The sequence below is a fragment of the Kwoniella bestiolae genome, chromosome 5, assembly GCF_000512585.2.
Source record: "Kwoniella bestiolae CBS 10118 chromosome 5, complete sequence".
NCBI classification, from domain to species: Eukaryota; Fungi; Basidiomycota; class Tremellomycetes; order Tremellales; family Cryptococcaceae; genus Kwoniella; species Kwoniella bestiolae.
The window spans coordinates 1,542,059-1,560,191 of NC_089245.1; the positions used below are offsets into that span (position 1 = coordinate 1,542,059).

At 46.4% G+C, this 18,133-nt stretch overlaps 4 protein-coding genes across 4 annotated transcripts; 2 read left to right on the plus strand and 2 right to left on the minus strand.

The window, feature by feature from the left end:
- Positions 1 to 508: 508 nt before the first annotated feature.
- On the plus strand, positions 509 to 2,680 carry I302_106965 (uncharacterized protein; the record flags this gene model as incomplete). The annotated part of the gene is made up of 10 exons (XM_019192387.1): positions 509 to 677; positions 763 to 1,012; positions 1,076 to 1,098; positions 1,149 to 1,228; positions 1,288 to 1,526; positions 1,582 to 1,610; positions 1,662 to 1,976; positions 2,035 to 2,073; positions 2,126 to 2,581; positions 2,634 to 2,680. 10 exons carry the CDS (start codon positions 509 to 511, stop codon positions 2,678 to 2,680), a joined length of 1,647 nt encoding a protein of 548 aa, XP_019045384.1.
- A 7,293-nt stretch (positions 2,681 to 9,973) lies between these two features.
- On the plus strand, positions 9,974 to 14,253 carry I302_106966 (uncharacterized protein; the record flags this gene model as incomplete). The annotated part of the gene is made up of 18 exons (XM_065870377.1): positions 9,974 to 10,187; positions 10,244 to 10,357; positions 10,401 to 10,653; positions 10,725 to 10,786; positions 10,914 to 10,990; positions 11,034 to 11,405; positions 11,588 to 11,847; positions 11,895 to 11,937; positions 11,986 to 12,072; positions 12,149 to 12,477; positions 12,559 to 12,640; positions 12,705 to 12,932; positions 13,010 to 13,054; positions 13,109 to 13,294; positions 13,348 to 13,434; positions 13,522 to 13,580; positions 13,630 to 13,801; positions 13,861 to 14,253. 18 exons carry the CDS (start codon positions 9,974 to 9,976, stop codon positions 14,251 to 14,253), a joined length of 3,063 nt encoding a protein of 1,020 aa, XP_065726449.1.
- Positions 14,254 to 14,311: 58 nt separating this feature from the next.
- I302_106967 (uncharacterized protein) lies at positions 14,312 to 16,383 on the minus strand (the record flags this gene model as incomplete). Its single annotated transcript, XM_065870378.1, has 3 exons — positions 14,312 to 15,338; positions 15,381 to 15,844; positions 15,886 to 16,383. The coding sequence occupies 3 exons, from the start codon at positions 16,381 to 16,383 to the stop codon at positions 14,312 to 14,314; spliced, it is 1,989 nt and encodes a 662-aa protein (XP_065726450.1).
- A 475-nt stretch (positions 16,384 to 16,858) lies between these two features.
- I302_106968 (uncharacterized protein) lies at positions 16,859 to 17,674 on the minus strand (the record flags this gene model as incomplete). The annotated part of the gene is made up of 5 exons (XM_019192382.1): positions 16,859 to 16,908; positions 16,966 to 17,186; positions 17,253 to 17,338; positions 17,397 to 17,518; positions 17,620 to 17,674. The coding sequence occupies 5 exons, from the start codon at positions 17,672 to 17,674 to the stop codon at positions 16,859 to 16,861; spliced, it is 534 nt and encodes a 177-aa protein (XP_019045379.1).
- Between the last annotated feature and the right edge of the window lie 459 nt (positions 17,675 to 18,133).

Here is an 18,133-nt window from a genome sequence, read left to right on the forward strand (position 1 = left end):
GTGATTTGTTTGTTTGTTTGTATATTTATCTTGTTTACATTTTTTATCACTTTGCCGCAGCTTAGCTTACTTGGCCCAGGGCTGGAATGACTGATCAAACGGAATCAAAATAATAGAAATTGGAAAAAAAAAATCAAAATCATACGCGTACATGTAGTAGTCCATGAAGCACCTCCTTATCAGTAGAATTACGTAACTCTTACAACTCGAACTTCCGAGCCTCCCCATGGGGGGTTTGTGCTTCGATATCTACTCTCTACTTAAATTACATTGTATATATGGTGCATCTATTTGTTTTGTCCTTTTTCTTTTCCTTTTCCTCTTGTCTTTCTCTCTGTCTCTCTCTCCTTTCCTCTCCCTTCCTTACTCGTGTATACTTCCATTCTTCTCATTGCAGCTTTTAATACCATTCCTAATCCAGTCGGGATCACAAGTTGATACCTTTCTTAACAACAGCTACATCGTTACTCCGCCTCCACCGTTTCATATAAGGTGTCTTCGCCTCAACATGGTCAACCATTGTGATCTCAGCTCACAAGCTGACGTGATCGAGCATGAGCTGGTATTTCCTTCTTTCCTGACCATTCCTCCTGGCATTCATGTCAAACCGATCGAAACTTGGGAAGACTATGGTGTATGGCTACCTCAAGCTGGCAAGTCTCTCGAGATCAGTCAACGTAGGTTAATTGATACATTCCTAAGCTTCCAGAATTACTTTGCTGACAGTTGATATCCGTGTTACTCATTCGTTTGCTCACTCAGATTCACCCGTTCTTGCAACTCCGTGCGACAACAACGACACCCGGCTGGTTCTGGTAGGCCATCCTTTTGCTGGTATAACCTTCGAGGAGAAAGAGGAAGCCAGACGAACCAAACGAAGGCACGCTGATCATCGAAAGAAGGACGCTGCGGGTAGACCAGGATTCCGCGTGACCAAAGAGGAATGCTGGCTTATCGGATATGATTCCTCATGGCAAGAGCCTGAAGGAACCAGTAAATCAGACTATGACGAGTGAGTTGAGACCGTTGTCTGAGATCTAGGTGTTGGGTGCTGATGACAGCTGGCTGTATTCAGGTCAATCCCACCTTTCACGCGACGTAAGGTCTCTCCTAGGTTGATCAGTTTCAACATTAACGTCCTATGATAGTACTCTCTGCTACAAGAGATTTCGAATATTCAAGGCACGCCGAATTCCAATTTACCAGGAGCAAGCGTTTGTTTCAATTGGTATGTTGCACCGCGCAACCAGCTTCCTGGATCATGGCGACTGCTGACATTAGGTACAGCTTCGTAATGCTTTCGGCCTTCGACCCTCTTTCAAGGGCAATCATTGGCCTGGCTCCGGTCCTCGCGGATTCGAGTATGTCGCTCCAACAGGTCATCTCAGCCAAGGGACAGAGTATGCCTCTTTCCAAGACCATGATCAGCAACCGCATGCAGACGAGATTTGTGTCTTGCTCACCGACCCAGAAACTTGTGTTCGGGGTATCCTCGCCTTGGCCCGTCGAGAAGCTGAGGCTGGATGGTAAGCGAATCCCCATTCTTCTTGAAGTATGTCTTAGCTTACTTGGTGTCTGCAGGGACTTTGAACCTGCATACAAGTTTACAGGTATGTTCCGTTGAATCACTGCAACTACAAAAAAGCTTAGCTTCAATCTAGTCATCACTGCCGCATTCATGTCCTTTCTCGTATATTACGACGTTCTTCCCGAAGCGACCTTGGCACCTGCCTTGAAGCGAGCCTGCGACGTAGCTCGTTCTGCTCCTCAAGCTTTGCTGGATGCAAAGACACTCGAAGATCAATTGGGGATTGGCACCGGTTGGAATCGCGCCAATTGGACTTTGTTCGGTGGATCATGGGGTGGAGCGGAAAGAGGCGGACCAGAAAGAGATCGTATCAGCTGGACTGAACCCAATGTCGGTCAAGAGGACTCCCATAAGAAGGCAGATGATGGCGGATGGTACGTTGAGCCGAGTAAGTGATCGATAACACGCACCTGTACGATTAATGCAGCTGATTTTGCCTTGCCAAGTCGCCGACAATAGACCTGTACCTTTGACCAAAGAAGAAGGTTAGTGTTATCATGATGCCGAAGGAACCCGAATTAACATGAAGATTTCTAGCGTGTCCTCACTTGATGCCCTTCGTCCAGCCATTGATCCTCAAGGACATCTCCCTCATTGAGTATATTCCTTACGCCCGTCGACGAGTCGTGGCTATCCTCCCACCGGTGGCCCAACAACACGGTATTCCCGTCTACGCAACTCGTTGTCATCGCTTGGTAACTGTTCCAGCTCCATGGACGCCGAAGGAAAAATGGCGAACGCGCGATACCCATAAGGATGATTCGGACATCGATGAGGAGGTTACTGATATCACCACCTCTCTTCCCTTGGATCGAGAGAAAGCGACAATCGATGAACCTGATCACGTAATCATCTGGGTCGAAGGTTTGGAGGATGCCTCCCTGGCAAATAGATTGATTGGAGCGGGTCTTCGGGGTCGATGGGGTCTTGTGGGTCTGAGGAACGGTTCCGAGGAAGAATATACCCAGTGGTGGGCTTTCAAGTCCAAGGATTGTGAGTCCAGCGTCTTCTGCAAGCTGTATATATCGGCTGAATACACCCGCAGACGTTCTACCTTCGTTCTGGGACTCTCCCCATAATGCTGCTTCCTAGAGATGTCATCGCGGTGTCTATTGGCATTTCTCCCTTTTCGTTCTCGAACATCGCACATATATTCGTCTTTGGACCATACTCTCCCTGTTGTACATATATATCAGAAATCGCCGTATTATTCCGTCGTCGACGATCCGACTGTAGTGGGTCGAGTCCAGCCCAGTTCGTTGTAGATATTTGCATGACTCAAATGATTTCCATAGCTTTCCTAATACCGATATTTACTCGGTGTGTGAAGTACATATCTGTATATCCTGCGTATGTATAATAGATATTTAACCAAGATTGACAACACCCAGGTGTTCTTTCCTTCACAAGCAACCGAAATAAATGTTTGCTGATCTGAATACCGTTTGCGCGCCATCCTGACGGTCCGTTTTGCCTGACAAATGTATGTTGAGGGTTTTTGCATTGGAGCAAAGGCTGAGTGAGATGTTTATCGACGTCATCATCACCATTTGGATGGTGCTGAAACATTCATGCTACTTTACAAGTACTCCCGGGCATCTTTTGGAAACGATGTGAGCCAAACAGATACAGTAAGGCCATGTGTTCGAGGTGATTGAGCTGAAGATCTGAGGGTTATGCTGCTTCGTCAATCTTGGTCAAAACTTGTCTTATCCTCAAAGGGCTTTGAGTTTTCACTCTGGTCAAATCCAATACTCCTGCTCCTGCCTTTGCCCAATTGAACAAGCTGCCAAAGCCTGTGCAATCATTCTCCAATTGCCCTATCCTACTGTCTTAACTGGTCTATCCTCTGCCTCACTTGATCTCAACAATCCCAATCCTAAAGGTCTCTGGGATGAACTGGAAAAGGCCTTCTCTGCTACTGTTGGTGCTAGACGTGCTCAACTTATCCAACAAATGTGTAACAACCATGCTGCTGAAGGTGACAACTGTGTCAAAAAGATGTCAGAAATTAGATTGGCACATACTCAGATCAAAGCTGGTGGTGATTGGAAAGAGGATACTATGTTGGCTTATGCCATGACTTTTGCTTTACCCAATTCCCGGGAACTGTTCAAACAGAACCTCTGGTCAAGGCATGATCTTACTTTGGCCAATGTGCAAATTTCTGTCTCTGCAGAGGCTAATAGAAAGGGTACTTTTGCATTGGCCAACAAAGCTACTGGTCAAAACTTCAAAAACGGTCAAAATGGTAAATTCAACAACAATGGTCAAACTGGTCAGAGGGGTCAATGGAGTGAGAAGTGGTGTAGCATCCACAAGTCTTCGACTCACAACACTGTGGACTGCCGCCTTAGTAATGCCAACAAAGCTAAAAATGGTGGGAATGGTCAAGCGCATGTGTCAAATGATGTTAGAAAGGATGAGGTGTCAAATCTATCAAATCTGTCAAATCTGTCAAATCTGTCAAATCTGTCAAATTCATCCAATGTGTCAAATCTGGATGGAGATGTCAAAATTGCTGTGTCAACTCGCTCAATCACATTCGACACCGACTTTGATGGTGATGCCTTTTCCTACCATGTCTATGCCACCAATGCTGCCCCCTCAGAAGCCTTCATTGTCAACTTTGGTGCTTCCCATCACATGGTTGGTTGAGGTGTCAAATTGGCAATGGTGCTCGACTCCTCACTGCTGGTCAAGGTACTCTCACTCTGGGCAAACTCACTCTCAACAGTGTCCTCTCTGTCCCTGATCTCTTTTGCAATCTCATCGCTGTCAACAAGAAACCCCCTTCTATGAAATGGACATTTGACTGCTTCACTGGCTGTTTGTCCAATAAACACAACAACACTGTCATTACCGCCCCCTTTTCCAATGGTTTGTATGTCTTCAAGGCAAGTCATCTCGCTACTGCTTTCCAGGCCTCTGCTGATTCTCTTCACTTGGCACTGTCATTTAGGTCACCTGGGTGTAAGAGATATCATGAGGTTGGCTAGAACTGGAAGGTTGGGAAAAGATGTGCTTGTAAACACTAGTCCTGAGGATGTATTGAGTTTTAGCTGTGAATCATGTGTCAAAGGCAAAACTGGTCGATTACCTTCATCACCTGCTCCTGAGAACACTTGTGCTACTGCTCCACTTGGCTTATTACATGTTGGTCTATGGAGCCTGCTTCTGTTACTTCAAGAGGTGGTAATCGGTACTTCTTAACAGTTTATGATGATTACACCAGGCATATTTACATAACACTGCTTAGAGAGAAATCACAAGCCATACATGGTTTGAGAACTTCATCAACATGGCTGAGAATCAACTGAATAGAAAGGTCAATGCACAGAATGGAAGGGTGGAACGAGCACATTTGACAATTGTCACGACCCTGTAGGTTTAGGTATTATTTCTCGAACGCTCGTTTCTCGATAACTCGTTTCTCAAATACTCGTAACTCGAGACTCATGTCTTGAATCCTTGTTTCCCAAAGACTCATAACTCGGTATAAGTAACTTGAATAGCTATCCAAAAAAAAGTATATAAGCTTGTAGTCTTTGTAGTCATGATTGACCCCCTCCAGGATCAAAATTATTAATAAGATACACTCTACAACGCCTTCGCTCCAACCCAGCAATACTTGTCGTTGCTTGCTATTCGACTCATTCATTCTTGTAAGTCCACTATCTTTCGACTTCACAAGTTCCGTCGATCAATTCACAGATACTACGAGTTGCCATCTGTCATTTGTAACTCAAGCTTGTAAACATCTACATTCCACTCTGTCTTTGGTGATATACTCGAAGGCTACCAAGGACAGGTCCGTAACAACAATCTTGAATGGTGTTAGAACTCTTTTGTCTGAAACTGGTCTTGACAAGACGTTCTGGGCAGATGCCGCAAGGTACATTGTCTTCACTTGCAACTGTTCACCCTCTTGCACTGACCCCTATGACAACCCCTACAAGACCCCTACAAGACCCTACAATATACGCTGTGATATATTGTATGAGTGTGGCGATAGATCATTTATTCCGTCACTAGCAATGGCAAGACCATCCCAATTGAAGAATGATTTGACCAGAAGTTCAACTTTAATTGGCTAAGAGCATTTGGTGAAAAGATCTGGTATAGGCAATACAGTAAAACCACCAAACTGGATTCAAGATATTGAGAGGGATTGTTCATGGGATATGAACACGATGTCAGTACTTCCACCTACAGGGTATGGGATGAGGAGTATAGAAAAATGGTCGTGTCAAGGGACATCGTGTTAGACAAGCCAGTATCTGAAATGGGTCAACTCGGTCAAAGTGTCAAAAATTGTCAAAAGTGTCAAAATTGTCAAATTGGTCAAAAGTGTCAAAAGTGTCAAAATGTGTCAAAAGTGTCAAACGTGTCAAATCACAATCAACAAACTATCACTATCTCCAATGAAGAGTATGACACCGCTCCTAGACCTCGTGAATCACCTAGGATACTGCTTAGACAACTAGCAGCAGCAGATCAGAGAGATAGACAAACAGATTTGGACTTGACACTACACTGCGCAACTTGGAAAGGAGATTTGACACTATTGGTAACATTGATGTTGAAGATGGAAATAATGGTGGAACCAATGATCACACTGTCACATCTCAACAATCTAGTCCTGCACCATCATCACCTCTCATTGTAACTGACTCACCTGCATCTCAACAATCATCGCTACCTGATTTTAGTATTGACTCAATTGATCCAATGGCAATTACCGATGATCCTGATTCCTGGGGAACTGAAGAACTTGCTCTTGCCAATGCTACTGCTGCTACCAACTTACCTCAATTCTGGAAAGAAGCTATACACTTGGGTGAGGCGGAGCATTGGAAAAAGGCTATGGATGATGAACTGTCAAAGATGGAAAAGTACCGAGTATGGAAGGGAACAAGCCAAAGGTAGAACTCTGAAAGCAAGATGGGTCTACAGTAGAAAGATAGATGGTGAAACTGGTAAATCTGCTGCTTATAAAGCTTGATGGGTGGCTAAGGGATACTCTCAAATTGCTGGAATAGACTACAATGAAGTCTTTGCTGCAGTCGCTCATAAGGATTCACATTGAGTGTTCCTTGCCTTGGTCAACTACTTCAACCTCGACTGTATACAGACGGACACCATTGCTGCTTTCTTGAAAGGTGGACTGGAGGAAGAGATTTCTTTGGAACCACCTGAAGGAAGTGGTATCCCTGCAAACATGGTACTTCTCCTGCAAAAGTCATTATATGGTCTCAAACAATCACCTCGATGCTTCAACCTAGAATTTGACAAGTGGTTAAGGGAACAAGGATTGATCCCAACCAGGGCTGATCCTTGTTTATATGTTAGAAGACATGAGAGGGAATTGCTCATGTTGAGTGTTAATGTGGACGATACTCTCATTGTAGGTAACTTGACTCCTGCTCTCAACAAGTTCAGGAAGGATCTCCACAACAAGTTTGAATGTAACAACTCCGGCGATGCTGGTTACTTCCTTGGCTTCAACATATATAGGAATAGAGCACAGCGCAAGCTCTATATCTCACAAGAACACTACCTGGAAGCTCTACTGGATCGATTTGACATGTCAAACTGCAACCCAAGTCGATCACCTCTGCCAACTGGATTCAAAGCTATACCCTCCACCAACGAAGAACATGAGCAAGCACGTCAACTACCATATGCTCAGGTAGTTGGCTCGATCCTTTATGCGTCCACAACCAGTTGACCTGATTTAGCACATGCTGCTGGTGTTCTATCTCGGTACCTTAGCAAATGCAACTCGGACCTTTGGAAAGCTGCCAAGCACTGTCTTAGGTACATTAGAGGTACCACCGACCTTTGTCTCACCTTTGATGCTGGATCAAGCAAACGAGTTGCACTTGGATATGTGGATGCAGATTGGGGAGGAGATTTGGAAACTAGGAGATCTACCACTGGTTACATTTTCAAGGTGTATGATGGGATAGTAGTTTGGAAAAGTCGCAGGCAACCAACTGTTGCTCTGTCTACAACTGAAGCAGAGTACATGGCTTCAGCAGATGCTACTTGGCAAGCTGTATGGTTAAGGCTACTTCTGGAGGATCTTCAACTTGGTTTAGGCAATGATCTCTTCCCACTCTACAATGACAACATTGGCGCCATCTCCCTTGCAAAGAATCCGGTCAACCATGAAAAGTCAAAACACATTGCTATGCAATATCACTTTGTAAGAGAAAAGGTAAACAATAAAACTGTCTCTCTATCTCATGTCCCCTCTGCAGACAATGTCACAATGATCTAGCAACAACCTCAGCAGAGAGCCTTTCTACTTGTCTTATAGTCAACTATCATCTTTATGTCTTTCTCTTCTTTCTTCTTCTTCATAGCGCTATACACATATAGATGCATCTCATATACTTCGTCATACCACACTATCCTTACCACTGTCAATATAGCTGAATTGGGAATACCTTAGCACCACCCCCCTAACATTTAACATTGAAGCATGGCGACTTCCGCAACAACTCCGATCTTTATATGGTGTTGCATGCCTACACTGCAAAAGCTTAAAACTCTGCGATAACCACCTGCTGCGATGTATAGCATGCATCTGGTGCAATAATTCTCGTTGGAGAAGATTTGAAATCACTCAGTCAACATACATAGTATAGAAACCGATTACAGTGACACTGTTGCACACAAATTTCATTAGGGGCCCAGCTGCGTGCTATCCCCTCCGCGCAGTATATACAGTGATCCCGATCTTGTATCCATGCTATACTTTGCAGTCTCGCCATTCGCACTAGGAAAGAGAAGGCCCAAGGCCTGGAAAACACGAAGCCATAGCTCACCATTCGTGCTTGCGAGCCGGTCCAACGCCTGTCATCAATTCTGATGTGCTATATATGAAGGAAACCTGAGCTGATATACTGGTCACAGCGCCATGAGTCGCCGACCGCTATCATCGCGAACAGATTGTAATTGAGAATATGTCCTGTCGAAGCGGACGATTGTATAAAGTCTACAGGTGTCAGTCATGTCGCATGCTTCTTTCGACTCCGGCATGATCTGCAATCCATCGTGTGCATGGTCTAGGTGATTCATTGTAAATCTCCGGGAGCTGCCGAGCCCACTTCCTTTTATCTTAATCGATCTTGTGTTCATTGATTTCCTTTTATGCGCCCTACTTCCTGTCGTACTTAACAGTTTTTCATGGTTGAAGTTGAAGGAGTTCGAACGTCTCACAATAAAATCGTCAAGTCTACTTCTATCGGCTTGCGAGTCGATGCTAGTATCTCTCTTGATACTTGCCATCTTCAGGTCGGACTGTTCATTCCCATTAACTAACCTTGTCTCCTCTCCCTACCGTCATCCTCCTTCCATTGACTGTATCCTATTTCCCCTTCGATGGTTGCTGGAGGAGGCTGAAACTAGATGCGGATACAAGCTTTCCACGACAAGGCCAAAGCTTAAATCTAATTTTTTGATCTACTCCCTCGACAGAGCTCGAGCTTGCATATTCTCGTTCGCCGATTGTGGGGTTGCAGTATGTCTGACCGGCGGCTGAAGGTGCCTCTCGTGTTAAAAGGACAGGAGTGACTCTCTCCCCTGCCAACTACTGACGGCACCGCAATCACTCGCCGTGAGGTATAGACTATCGTCTGCTGTGTTCGCAAGAATGGCTCTAAGGATCACGAAGCTCTATCAAACTGGCCAATTACCTACAAAGCAAGTCCATACCTAAAGCGGGAAGAAACCATTGTGCAGTGTGAGCATGCTTCTTGTTTTCCAATTCACACAGGTCCGGACCTCGGTTCAAAGCCTGAAACTATGTCTTCTTTTGATGCCAGCCCGTGCGTGTACTGGTTTTTTGGGAGCCTGCACCGACAGCCTGACTAAACAGCTTCATTTTCATTTTGACTTTCGGATGTAGCACGTTCATTCACTTGCGTCTGGTGTCAGCACATATGATATATGAGGATGCGGGTTGCTGCCAAAGGATGTCGACAAGCGACGATTCCTCCAGCCGTCGACTTGCTCATAGATGATATCGCTATCGAAGGGCGAGAGACAGGCATCGGGAAGGGGGAGGGGATCGCTGTGAGGGGGTGCTGTAGGGGTGTAAACGGGTGATACGTGGCAAGAGCATCTTGATATCCTGCTTCACAGTCTAAAATAGCTCATTATGAATGAGCGTTGTCTTTGACTGTGTTGGTGGATATGCTCCATGTGTGTATTATCTGTATATAGGATAGGATTCAAGTCACGTGACATACACACATACCTGCATTACCATCGTCTCCAAGTATAGATTAAGCCTATTTTGTTGCTCTCTTTTCTATCTCTATGTGTACAACGACATCACCCAACAGCAACATCATCATCCCTCATTATCTCGCCATGGCAGAGTCAGACTCACAGAATCCAGCAGGCTCCGAGGATAACGCCGAAGACACTCTGACTGCCCTCAGTCAAGTCCTCTTGGATTTGGAACAACATCCGGACAATGTCATTCTCATCCGTAATCAGATTCGCCTCATGCTCGTTCTGGGTATGACGGCCGAGGTGCTCGACGCTTACGATAGACTTTCATCTCTCATAATGCTCGATGAAGGTGAGTTTATTCCACTTTTGAGCTCCCGAGTTTGGACTGACTGAAGTTCATTACAGCCACTTGGTTATCCTATTTCGATCTCAGGTTATCGTCATGTGCGTTACCGCTTTCCTTGGATGCCTTCCTGGAGATATCGGAGAAGTTCACTTTGGCAGAACAGGATTATATATGTAAGTTATATCATGAATTTGATGTTGCTGACGATCCACGAAGCCATTGCCGTGCTGGCTCGTCACATAAACTTTGTGATTCATTGCTTCCATGCGGGTGTATCGGGAAACGCCTCTAATGAGGGACCGGCATTAGCTGTTGATTCCGAGGTGAAAGAGTTCCTTACTGCGGATACCGCCAGAAGCATGATCAAAGCCTTGTACGAAAGAGGACAGGGCATGTTGAGTGGGAGCCATCAGCTTTGGCAATTATGGTTGCAGTGGGAATTGGATTTGTTGAAGAACGCTTCGGACAAGTGAGTTCATACTAGCCAACGAGTTGATACAGATCTGTCGCTAAATAGATATTATACTATGTTGCGCTCAGAACATCTACGCTCGACCAAATCCACCTGATGTTCTCTGAACGAATGGCCGTTCCTCATACTAGTGAGTCATGCTCGTCAGGGGCAGAGCTAAACCGTTTCAGACTTCGACCAAACTTCTAGTGCATACTCCAGCTTCTGCTCCCAGTACTGCCAGGAAGAATATGAGGCCAGAATGGTGCAATCGACAGAAGCTAGCCGACCAGCAAAGATGAAGTTGAGCGAGAAACGGTACGGTAGAACCAGGAACGATTTCGAGGAACAGATCGTGAGTTGGTGGAGTCCGAAGATCCATCGCTGACCAATGGCAGTCATACGCTACCGATGACAACGCTCGAACACAAATATTGACCGAGTATGCGGCCTGGGAATCCGACTCACGGGCTAGGAATAATACGCGCGGGAAAGGACCACAGCATGATCAACATCTCACGAAAAGTGTTTACGAGCGGGCTGTTGCGCAATACGCCAAAGCCATGAATCCATCGCACATGGCCTTGGATGCAGCTGTAGACTCCTTGAAACACCGTGAGCATCAGTCGGAAAACCAAGGAAAAGGAGACCACGACAAAGATCACTCTGCGATCGATGCAATACACGAACAGGTTCGCGTGGCTGGTGAAGCCGTACGAGCTTACAAGGACGCCGAGGCCTCATTATGGTCAAAGTATGCGGGATGGGCGGTGAGTTCTCAAGGGCTTAAGTGACACCGCTGATAGTCAGCTCGATACCCTTTCTTTGGATTCTGCCAATCACATCTGGTCACGAGCTGCTCGGGCATGTCCTCAGAATGGGGATATCTGGGTCAACTTGTTGCTTAATGAGGTACGTGTCTGTGTATATATGATTGACACTAATGAGGCAGGAAAAAAATGGTTCCGATCTAGGTAAAATCACAGCTATATTTGAAAAATCTCTTGCTCTGGGCTTATTATCGGCGCCCAACGATCGGACAAGTGACTTGGCCTCTGTTTTCATCTGCAGAGCAGCGTATGAGACCCGATTGGAACCACCAGAAAATGTTCAAGGTAGGTGGACGAACGTGAATGACAAGGCTGATGCCATTAGCCTCGCTACATCCAGTCATGGTTACCATAATGAGGGGACTCGATTTGGTCTCAAGGGGTGAGTAGATATAGTTCGACCGTCGCTGATCTACCAGTCAACAAAAGCGGCGATGTGTCTCTCAAAATGGAGAAGTTTCTGCTTTCTTGGGTATGTCGGCCGAGCTCGAGTCCACCACCATCGCTGATAAGTCGACAGGCCGAAACTCGAGCACTCGACTACCTCGACCAAGTCTTAGAAATCATCGGAAAGCCAAACAAAGCTCGCTCGTCTTCGTATCAAATGGTCCTCCTTCACACTGATGTTCTAAGGTAGGTTTTTGTCATTATTAACGAGCTGATAAAATAGTCGACATGGGCAGATCGAAGATGCCCGTCAAATATTCCTCAAAGCTATCCATCGCTCCGATCTCGACTGGCCTGAAGCAGTATACGATGCCCTCATCCAGTTCGAGCTCGTGCATGGTACTCTGGACTCCCTTTTTGATGCGAGAAGCACCATAGATAAGGAGAAGGACAAGTTATTGAAGCGCAGAGAGAAAGTTGCGATGGATCAACAACAGTATATGATCTCGGCCGACGGTACGGACGCAGTTGCGGATTCTGCGTCGCAACCTGTGGCGGAGCAGGTCGAAGCGATCATCGATCCTACACACAACACTTCCAACGAAAAGGACCAGAACTTCAAACGGTAGGTTTGCTGATGACAATATGCCCACATCCATCAAAGTCATGCAGATTCGTTACTAACGGATGTTCACATTTTCCTCAGTGATCGTGAGCATACTACGATTTTGCTGAGCGGATTACCAAAAGGCGTCTCCCCGGATCGTGTCAATTCTCTCTTTTCAGATGTAGGTCTCATGTCGCTTTGATACGAGACAAGATCAAATCCAATTAGCTAATATAACCAAACAGTGTGGTGCTGTACGGGAAACAACCATTCTTGCAGACAGTGACAGCATGTTTGATGCTGCTTTGGTGGAGTTCTCGAACGTCGATGCGGTCCCGCTTGCACTCCAGAAAGACCGCAGGAAGATCGATGGCAATGAAACGTCAGTCTCTATGCTGTGGCGCTCGACCCTTTTCGTCACCAATTTTGCGCCAGATATCGATGATGCCGCGCTTCGACAGCTGTTCGGTCAGGTGAGTCATTCTAGAGGCTGCCCACGCTAATCAGATAGTACGGACGCATATTACAAATTCGTTGGCCCAGCAGGAAGTATGCGAATAACCGAAGGTTCTGCTATGTGACTATGGAGTCTCCGGTAGGTCTTCGTGCTCAGCTCAGGTGGAATTCATGTTGACCTATATTTGTCCAGGCTGCGGCTCAAGAGGCTTTGATCTTACATGGTTACAAGACGGGCACGGAAGGATTCAGCATGAATGTACTCATCTCCGATCCATCGGCCAAATCTCAACGAAGTGATGTCGGTAATGCGACGTTGTTCATTGGCGGGTTGAATGACAGAACGACAGAGGCGGATGTCAGAACTTTATTACAAGGTGTAAGGTCTCATGGCATCGGTCCAATGGCACAGCTGATAGTCCTTCCTTCTAGTGTGGGACCATTCGACATATCAAGTTAGGATGGGATCCTGCCAGGAAGATCTGTAGAGGGTTTGCTTTTGTTGATATGGCTTCGGAGGTGAGTCCAAGGTGGCGGGAGCTAAGCTGATCCAAGCAGTCAGATGCAAATGCGTGCTTGCCCCTCAATGGTACCTCTTATCAAAAGAAATTCCTAAAAGTTCAGATCAGCGACCCCAATTTTGCCAACAAGAAAGCCAAGGATCGGTGAGCGGTATCTAAACGTATCATCGTACTACCGCTAATGAAACTCCAGAAAACCGGATCAAGCTGCCGAAAGAAGAGATAGATTGATAACCTTGGCAAATCTGCCTGAAAAAACACAGGAAGGTCTACTGCATCAAGCCCTCGAGAAAATTATACCGGTTAGAAGACTGGAAGTATTCGCTAAAACCCACGAAGCTGTCGCCGAACTCGACTCTTCTCAGGTATGTCCAATCTGAGGGTAGCCGCGACGCTGTCCTGATATGCTGATTTGGTATCGTAGGATGTTGGAAAACTCCTTTTACGCTCTGAACCGTTCATTTTCGAAGGCAATGAGATCCAATTCTCCACCCAGAGAAGTCGAACGACTGCCGCGACTTCGACCCCCAATACAAGTGAGATAACAACAACGACCTTTGCACCTCGTGCGGCTCGAAAAGCCAAAGCTATTGCGAAACCTCGACCAACAGCAGTTGCTGCCGCCGCTTCAGCCGCGACAGCGGTGAAAGACGGTTCTGCCTCAATCTTGAATGGACAAGATGATTTCAGAGCATTAGTTGCTGCCAAGAACAAACAGCGAGAGGACAAGTTAGTAATCGCAAGAGACGGTGTAACGGGCGAGAAGAGGAAGTCTGAGCTCGAGGATAAAGAAGACACCAAGAGAAGTCGTACATAGTCAATTATGAGACAACAATATGCAAACTAAGTTATATGTAAAATATGTATGTATACTGTTAGTCCATCCCAAAGAGTCTACGCCACCATCTTTTGAACCGATACCATCTGCTTCCCCGCCATCCGGATCTTCTCGATTCGTTGCCGACCCACATCCTGCCTGTACCACACCTAACTACCCCTTCTTCATCCTCTATTTCGACCTTGGGTACGTGTACGACCTTGGGCTCTGAGTCATCAACATTTCCCACAGATATCGCGTCCCACCTCGCTTCTTCCGTACCTTTGACTCCTCGGCCGGGTCTGACGAACGGAAATCGGACGTCACCTTTCGTACCGATAAATCGGGGGAAAAGTGCTTTTAGATGTTCCGCTTCTTGATCCGATATATGAGCAGGGAATATCCACAATCTGAAGCGAGGTTTGTTCAGGTCAGCTTCTTCGGCAGCGATATCATCCTCCGTAGGTTCGTCTTCATCATCCTCCATGAGAGGCTGCACGGAGACATGCGCGAGATTGCCGAAACCATCGTCGCTAGTATCGCTGCGCGTACGACGGCCAAGAAGGTGTACTCGATCTTCTGAGACACGCGGAGGGATGACGGGACGATTATGAGGTTCTTGTCCATGTTGAAGGGACTGATCAGCTGCACCTTGAGCAAAAAAAGGAGAATCAAGATTACCGGGACCAGCTATATCATCGGTTGAGGCCCTTTGGAGGGGGTTGGGTATGGTGTGGGCAGCGTCGGAGGCGGTCGTCGGAAGATGACGACGGGACGGAGGAGGCGGAGGTGCAGGTCCCCGCCTGTTCGAACGAGCATCGGTAAAAGGATCTGATATAGCTCTCGAACGAGAGTTCAGTTCCCCGGAGGCATTTGGTGGAGAGATTGCAAGCTCCTCCTGACTGTCGTAGCGGACCGGTGCTCGCTGAGTGGAAGGTCTGGGCGGAGGTCTAGCCCGAGTCTCAGAGTACGATCTCGGTAAAGTCCTCATTCGACGGAGTTTGGGGGGTGATGTGAGGGGTTGATCTTCAAAACCAAGGACACCTTTGAGGAAAGAGACTGCTTCATGCATGAATTCGTTGCCGCTAAAGAATGATTAGCTTTGCATGTGGGCCATTGGGACTCACCCAGACTCCAAGAACACCGCATCATCTATTTCCCAGACCAATCTCGAACCGCCTGCTCCACCTCGATTAGCATCACCCCTACTTTGAGCCCGTAAAGCTCCCCAAAGTCCTCTGAAGAACGGTTCAACACCTCCTGTCTTGCTTGTACACCATGTGGAGATGAACTTTTGGGCTTTTTCGCATCGCTCTGCTTTTGCTCTGGGACTGATCAAGTCTTGCCGAGCGAGGGGTGTCAACGAAGCCGATGCTATCGTGCTGGATATCAAAGCGTGGAATGACGATATACGGAGCCGTAAATGATGAAGATGAGCGAGTGAACGTAGAGATGACTGGAGTCGTGTATAGGCAGCTCGATGTGATGGAGGAAGTGAGGCCAGTGTGGATGAGATGTATGAGGAGGAATCTTCAGGAGGTGTCGGGGAAAAATAGAACAAGCGACAGTGATGTGCGAAAAGTTGAAGATCCTGCTTGATGCTCAGCGATTGTCAAGACAAAGGTGACTCACAGATGGGTTTGGACTCCGAACACCCTCGACTCGATGATAACCCACGCCCTCTCTACCAGAATAGACATTAGCTAATGGCGGACTCTGCACTCCGCTGTCTTTCCGTGATCTGGATGGACCTTGTTCCGAGCCTTGTCGAACCACAGGAGGTGGTAGATTTGATTCATTGGATCCTCGACGCGACCAATGGCCGGTTCTAGAGTGAGCCCTTGAGCCAGGCGTGACAGGAGGAGAGCGGACTCGGTTCGGGACATCGCCGTTCCAAGCGGCTAGTCCACCAGGACGAGCACGGGTTTGAGAGTGACTAGGCGATTCGACGGAAGTGGGGAGATTATAGGAGAACCCTGGCTTGACAGGAGAATGACCAGCTGATCTTATCGACGAGCTGGATGGAGCATTGCTGTGAGTATTGACACGAAGAGGAGGTGGGCGCCTTGACCGTGAAGGGGGAGGTGAAGGGGGATAATTCGCATTGGGATCATACGTTGAACGAGACATGAAAGCCAGTGATGTTGTTGGTGATGCAGATTATGACTCGCTTCTCGGAGCTTATTGAGTAGTACAGCAAAGATAGTCGTAACGGTCGTATGATCCACTGAATGGGCGTTACGAACGATGATGATGATTGATGAATGATGAATCAACGGTATGAGAAGGATCCCAAAGCAACAATCAAGTTACAGTATATATACATGAAGATTCATTCAACGCGTCTCAATATGAGGTTATATAACCTGCCACTACATTCAACAGCATGATCCAATGCCATCATCCATTACTCTGCCCCTCATCGCTGACCATCACTCAACACTCAATCATGCAATCTTGGTCGACGTCCATGCAAAGATGTAGCCAGCAGAATCAACATTGCATCGGAGAGCAGTCAAGAATTCAATACGTTCACCCGACTTTGCTACATATTTCAAAATTATCTTCGTCAAACCCAATCATCGAAACATCGCCATCCTGACCCTTATTTCCTGTCTCGGTTGAGGAAGACGTAACCAGCATTGAGGTAGGTGGCTAATACACTCTCCGTTAGCTGAGGATACTGCGATAGCTAAGAACAAAAGAACTCACCGTAACCGAGCCAAGCACAGTAAGGAGCGAGGAACCAGGTAGTGCTGAATGGAGTGTATAGATTGTGCATCTTCACGGTCATTGCGGTGACTGTTCCGAACAAAGCGAGGATGTTACCGAGAGCAAGCTCCTTCTGCTTGAATCCGAACATCAAGGGGGACCAAAGCAAGTTGATAGCCAATTGTCCATAGTAGAGTTGGAGAGCTTGGTCTGCGTCGGCACTAAACAAGGAGGTATATGATAAGTCTGTGTTAGATGTATACGGATATCAAAAAGACACCACATACGTTCCAGATGGAGTGACAGCGCTGTCGAAAGCCCGTACGGTAAGATGGGAAGCATATCCCATGAGTCCGTAGAGGACAGTCCATACCTGAAGACAGGTCAGCTAAAACCGATTAACACGAAGGAAACAAAAAAAAAAGACATACGGGACCAAAGACCTCTCTGGGAGGGTTTCCAGGGGGAGGTGTCATAGTCTTGAACCAGTTGCTTCTGGAAGATTTACCAGTGGCGAAACCACTGGCAATTCCGAGACCGATAGGGAGACCCACTGAACGCAAGAGAACTTCAATCAAGGGATTCTCTCAAGATAGGTAAAACGTGGATGTGGAGTACAAGACGTTGAGAATCCAGTAAAGTGAACCCACTCACCAGCCAAGTATGGGTTCCTTGCTACATCAAAGAGGACTTCTGGCAAAGGAGACATGGTGATGGGATGGTGTGTTTGTACGAGGTGTTACTGATAGACTGATAAGTTTAGCGGTACGGCGAGATTGGAGGTATACACAAGGGTAACAAGAAGGAAGAGAGAGAAGTAGTATATATATATATATATATATATGATATGGTGTATATATATATATGATTGGCTGTTCTGTTCTGTTTGTTCACCTGACAGAGTCAGAGGAATGATGACTATGACGTACATAAGGAAAAAAAGACAAGTTCAAGTTTCACATTACATAATATATAGATATATATATATATGTATATACAGACATTCTGCTACTTACATAATGACAGCACGTGGTTGTGGTAGGTGGTAATGACATGTTCCGCCGGAACAGGTGGGTTTCCAGTTTTAGTTTTTGCCACCAAAAGGTCAAAAGGTCAAAATGATATCTTAGATGAGATAGATGGGATAGATATCCAAAGTTGATCTTAT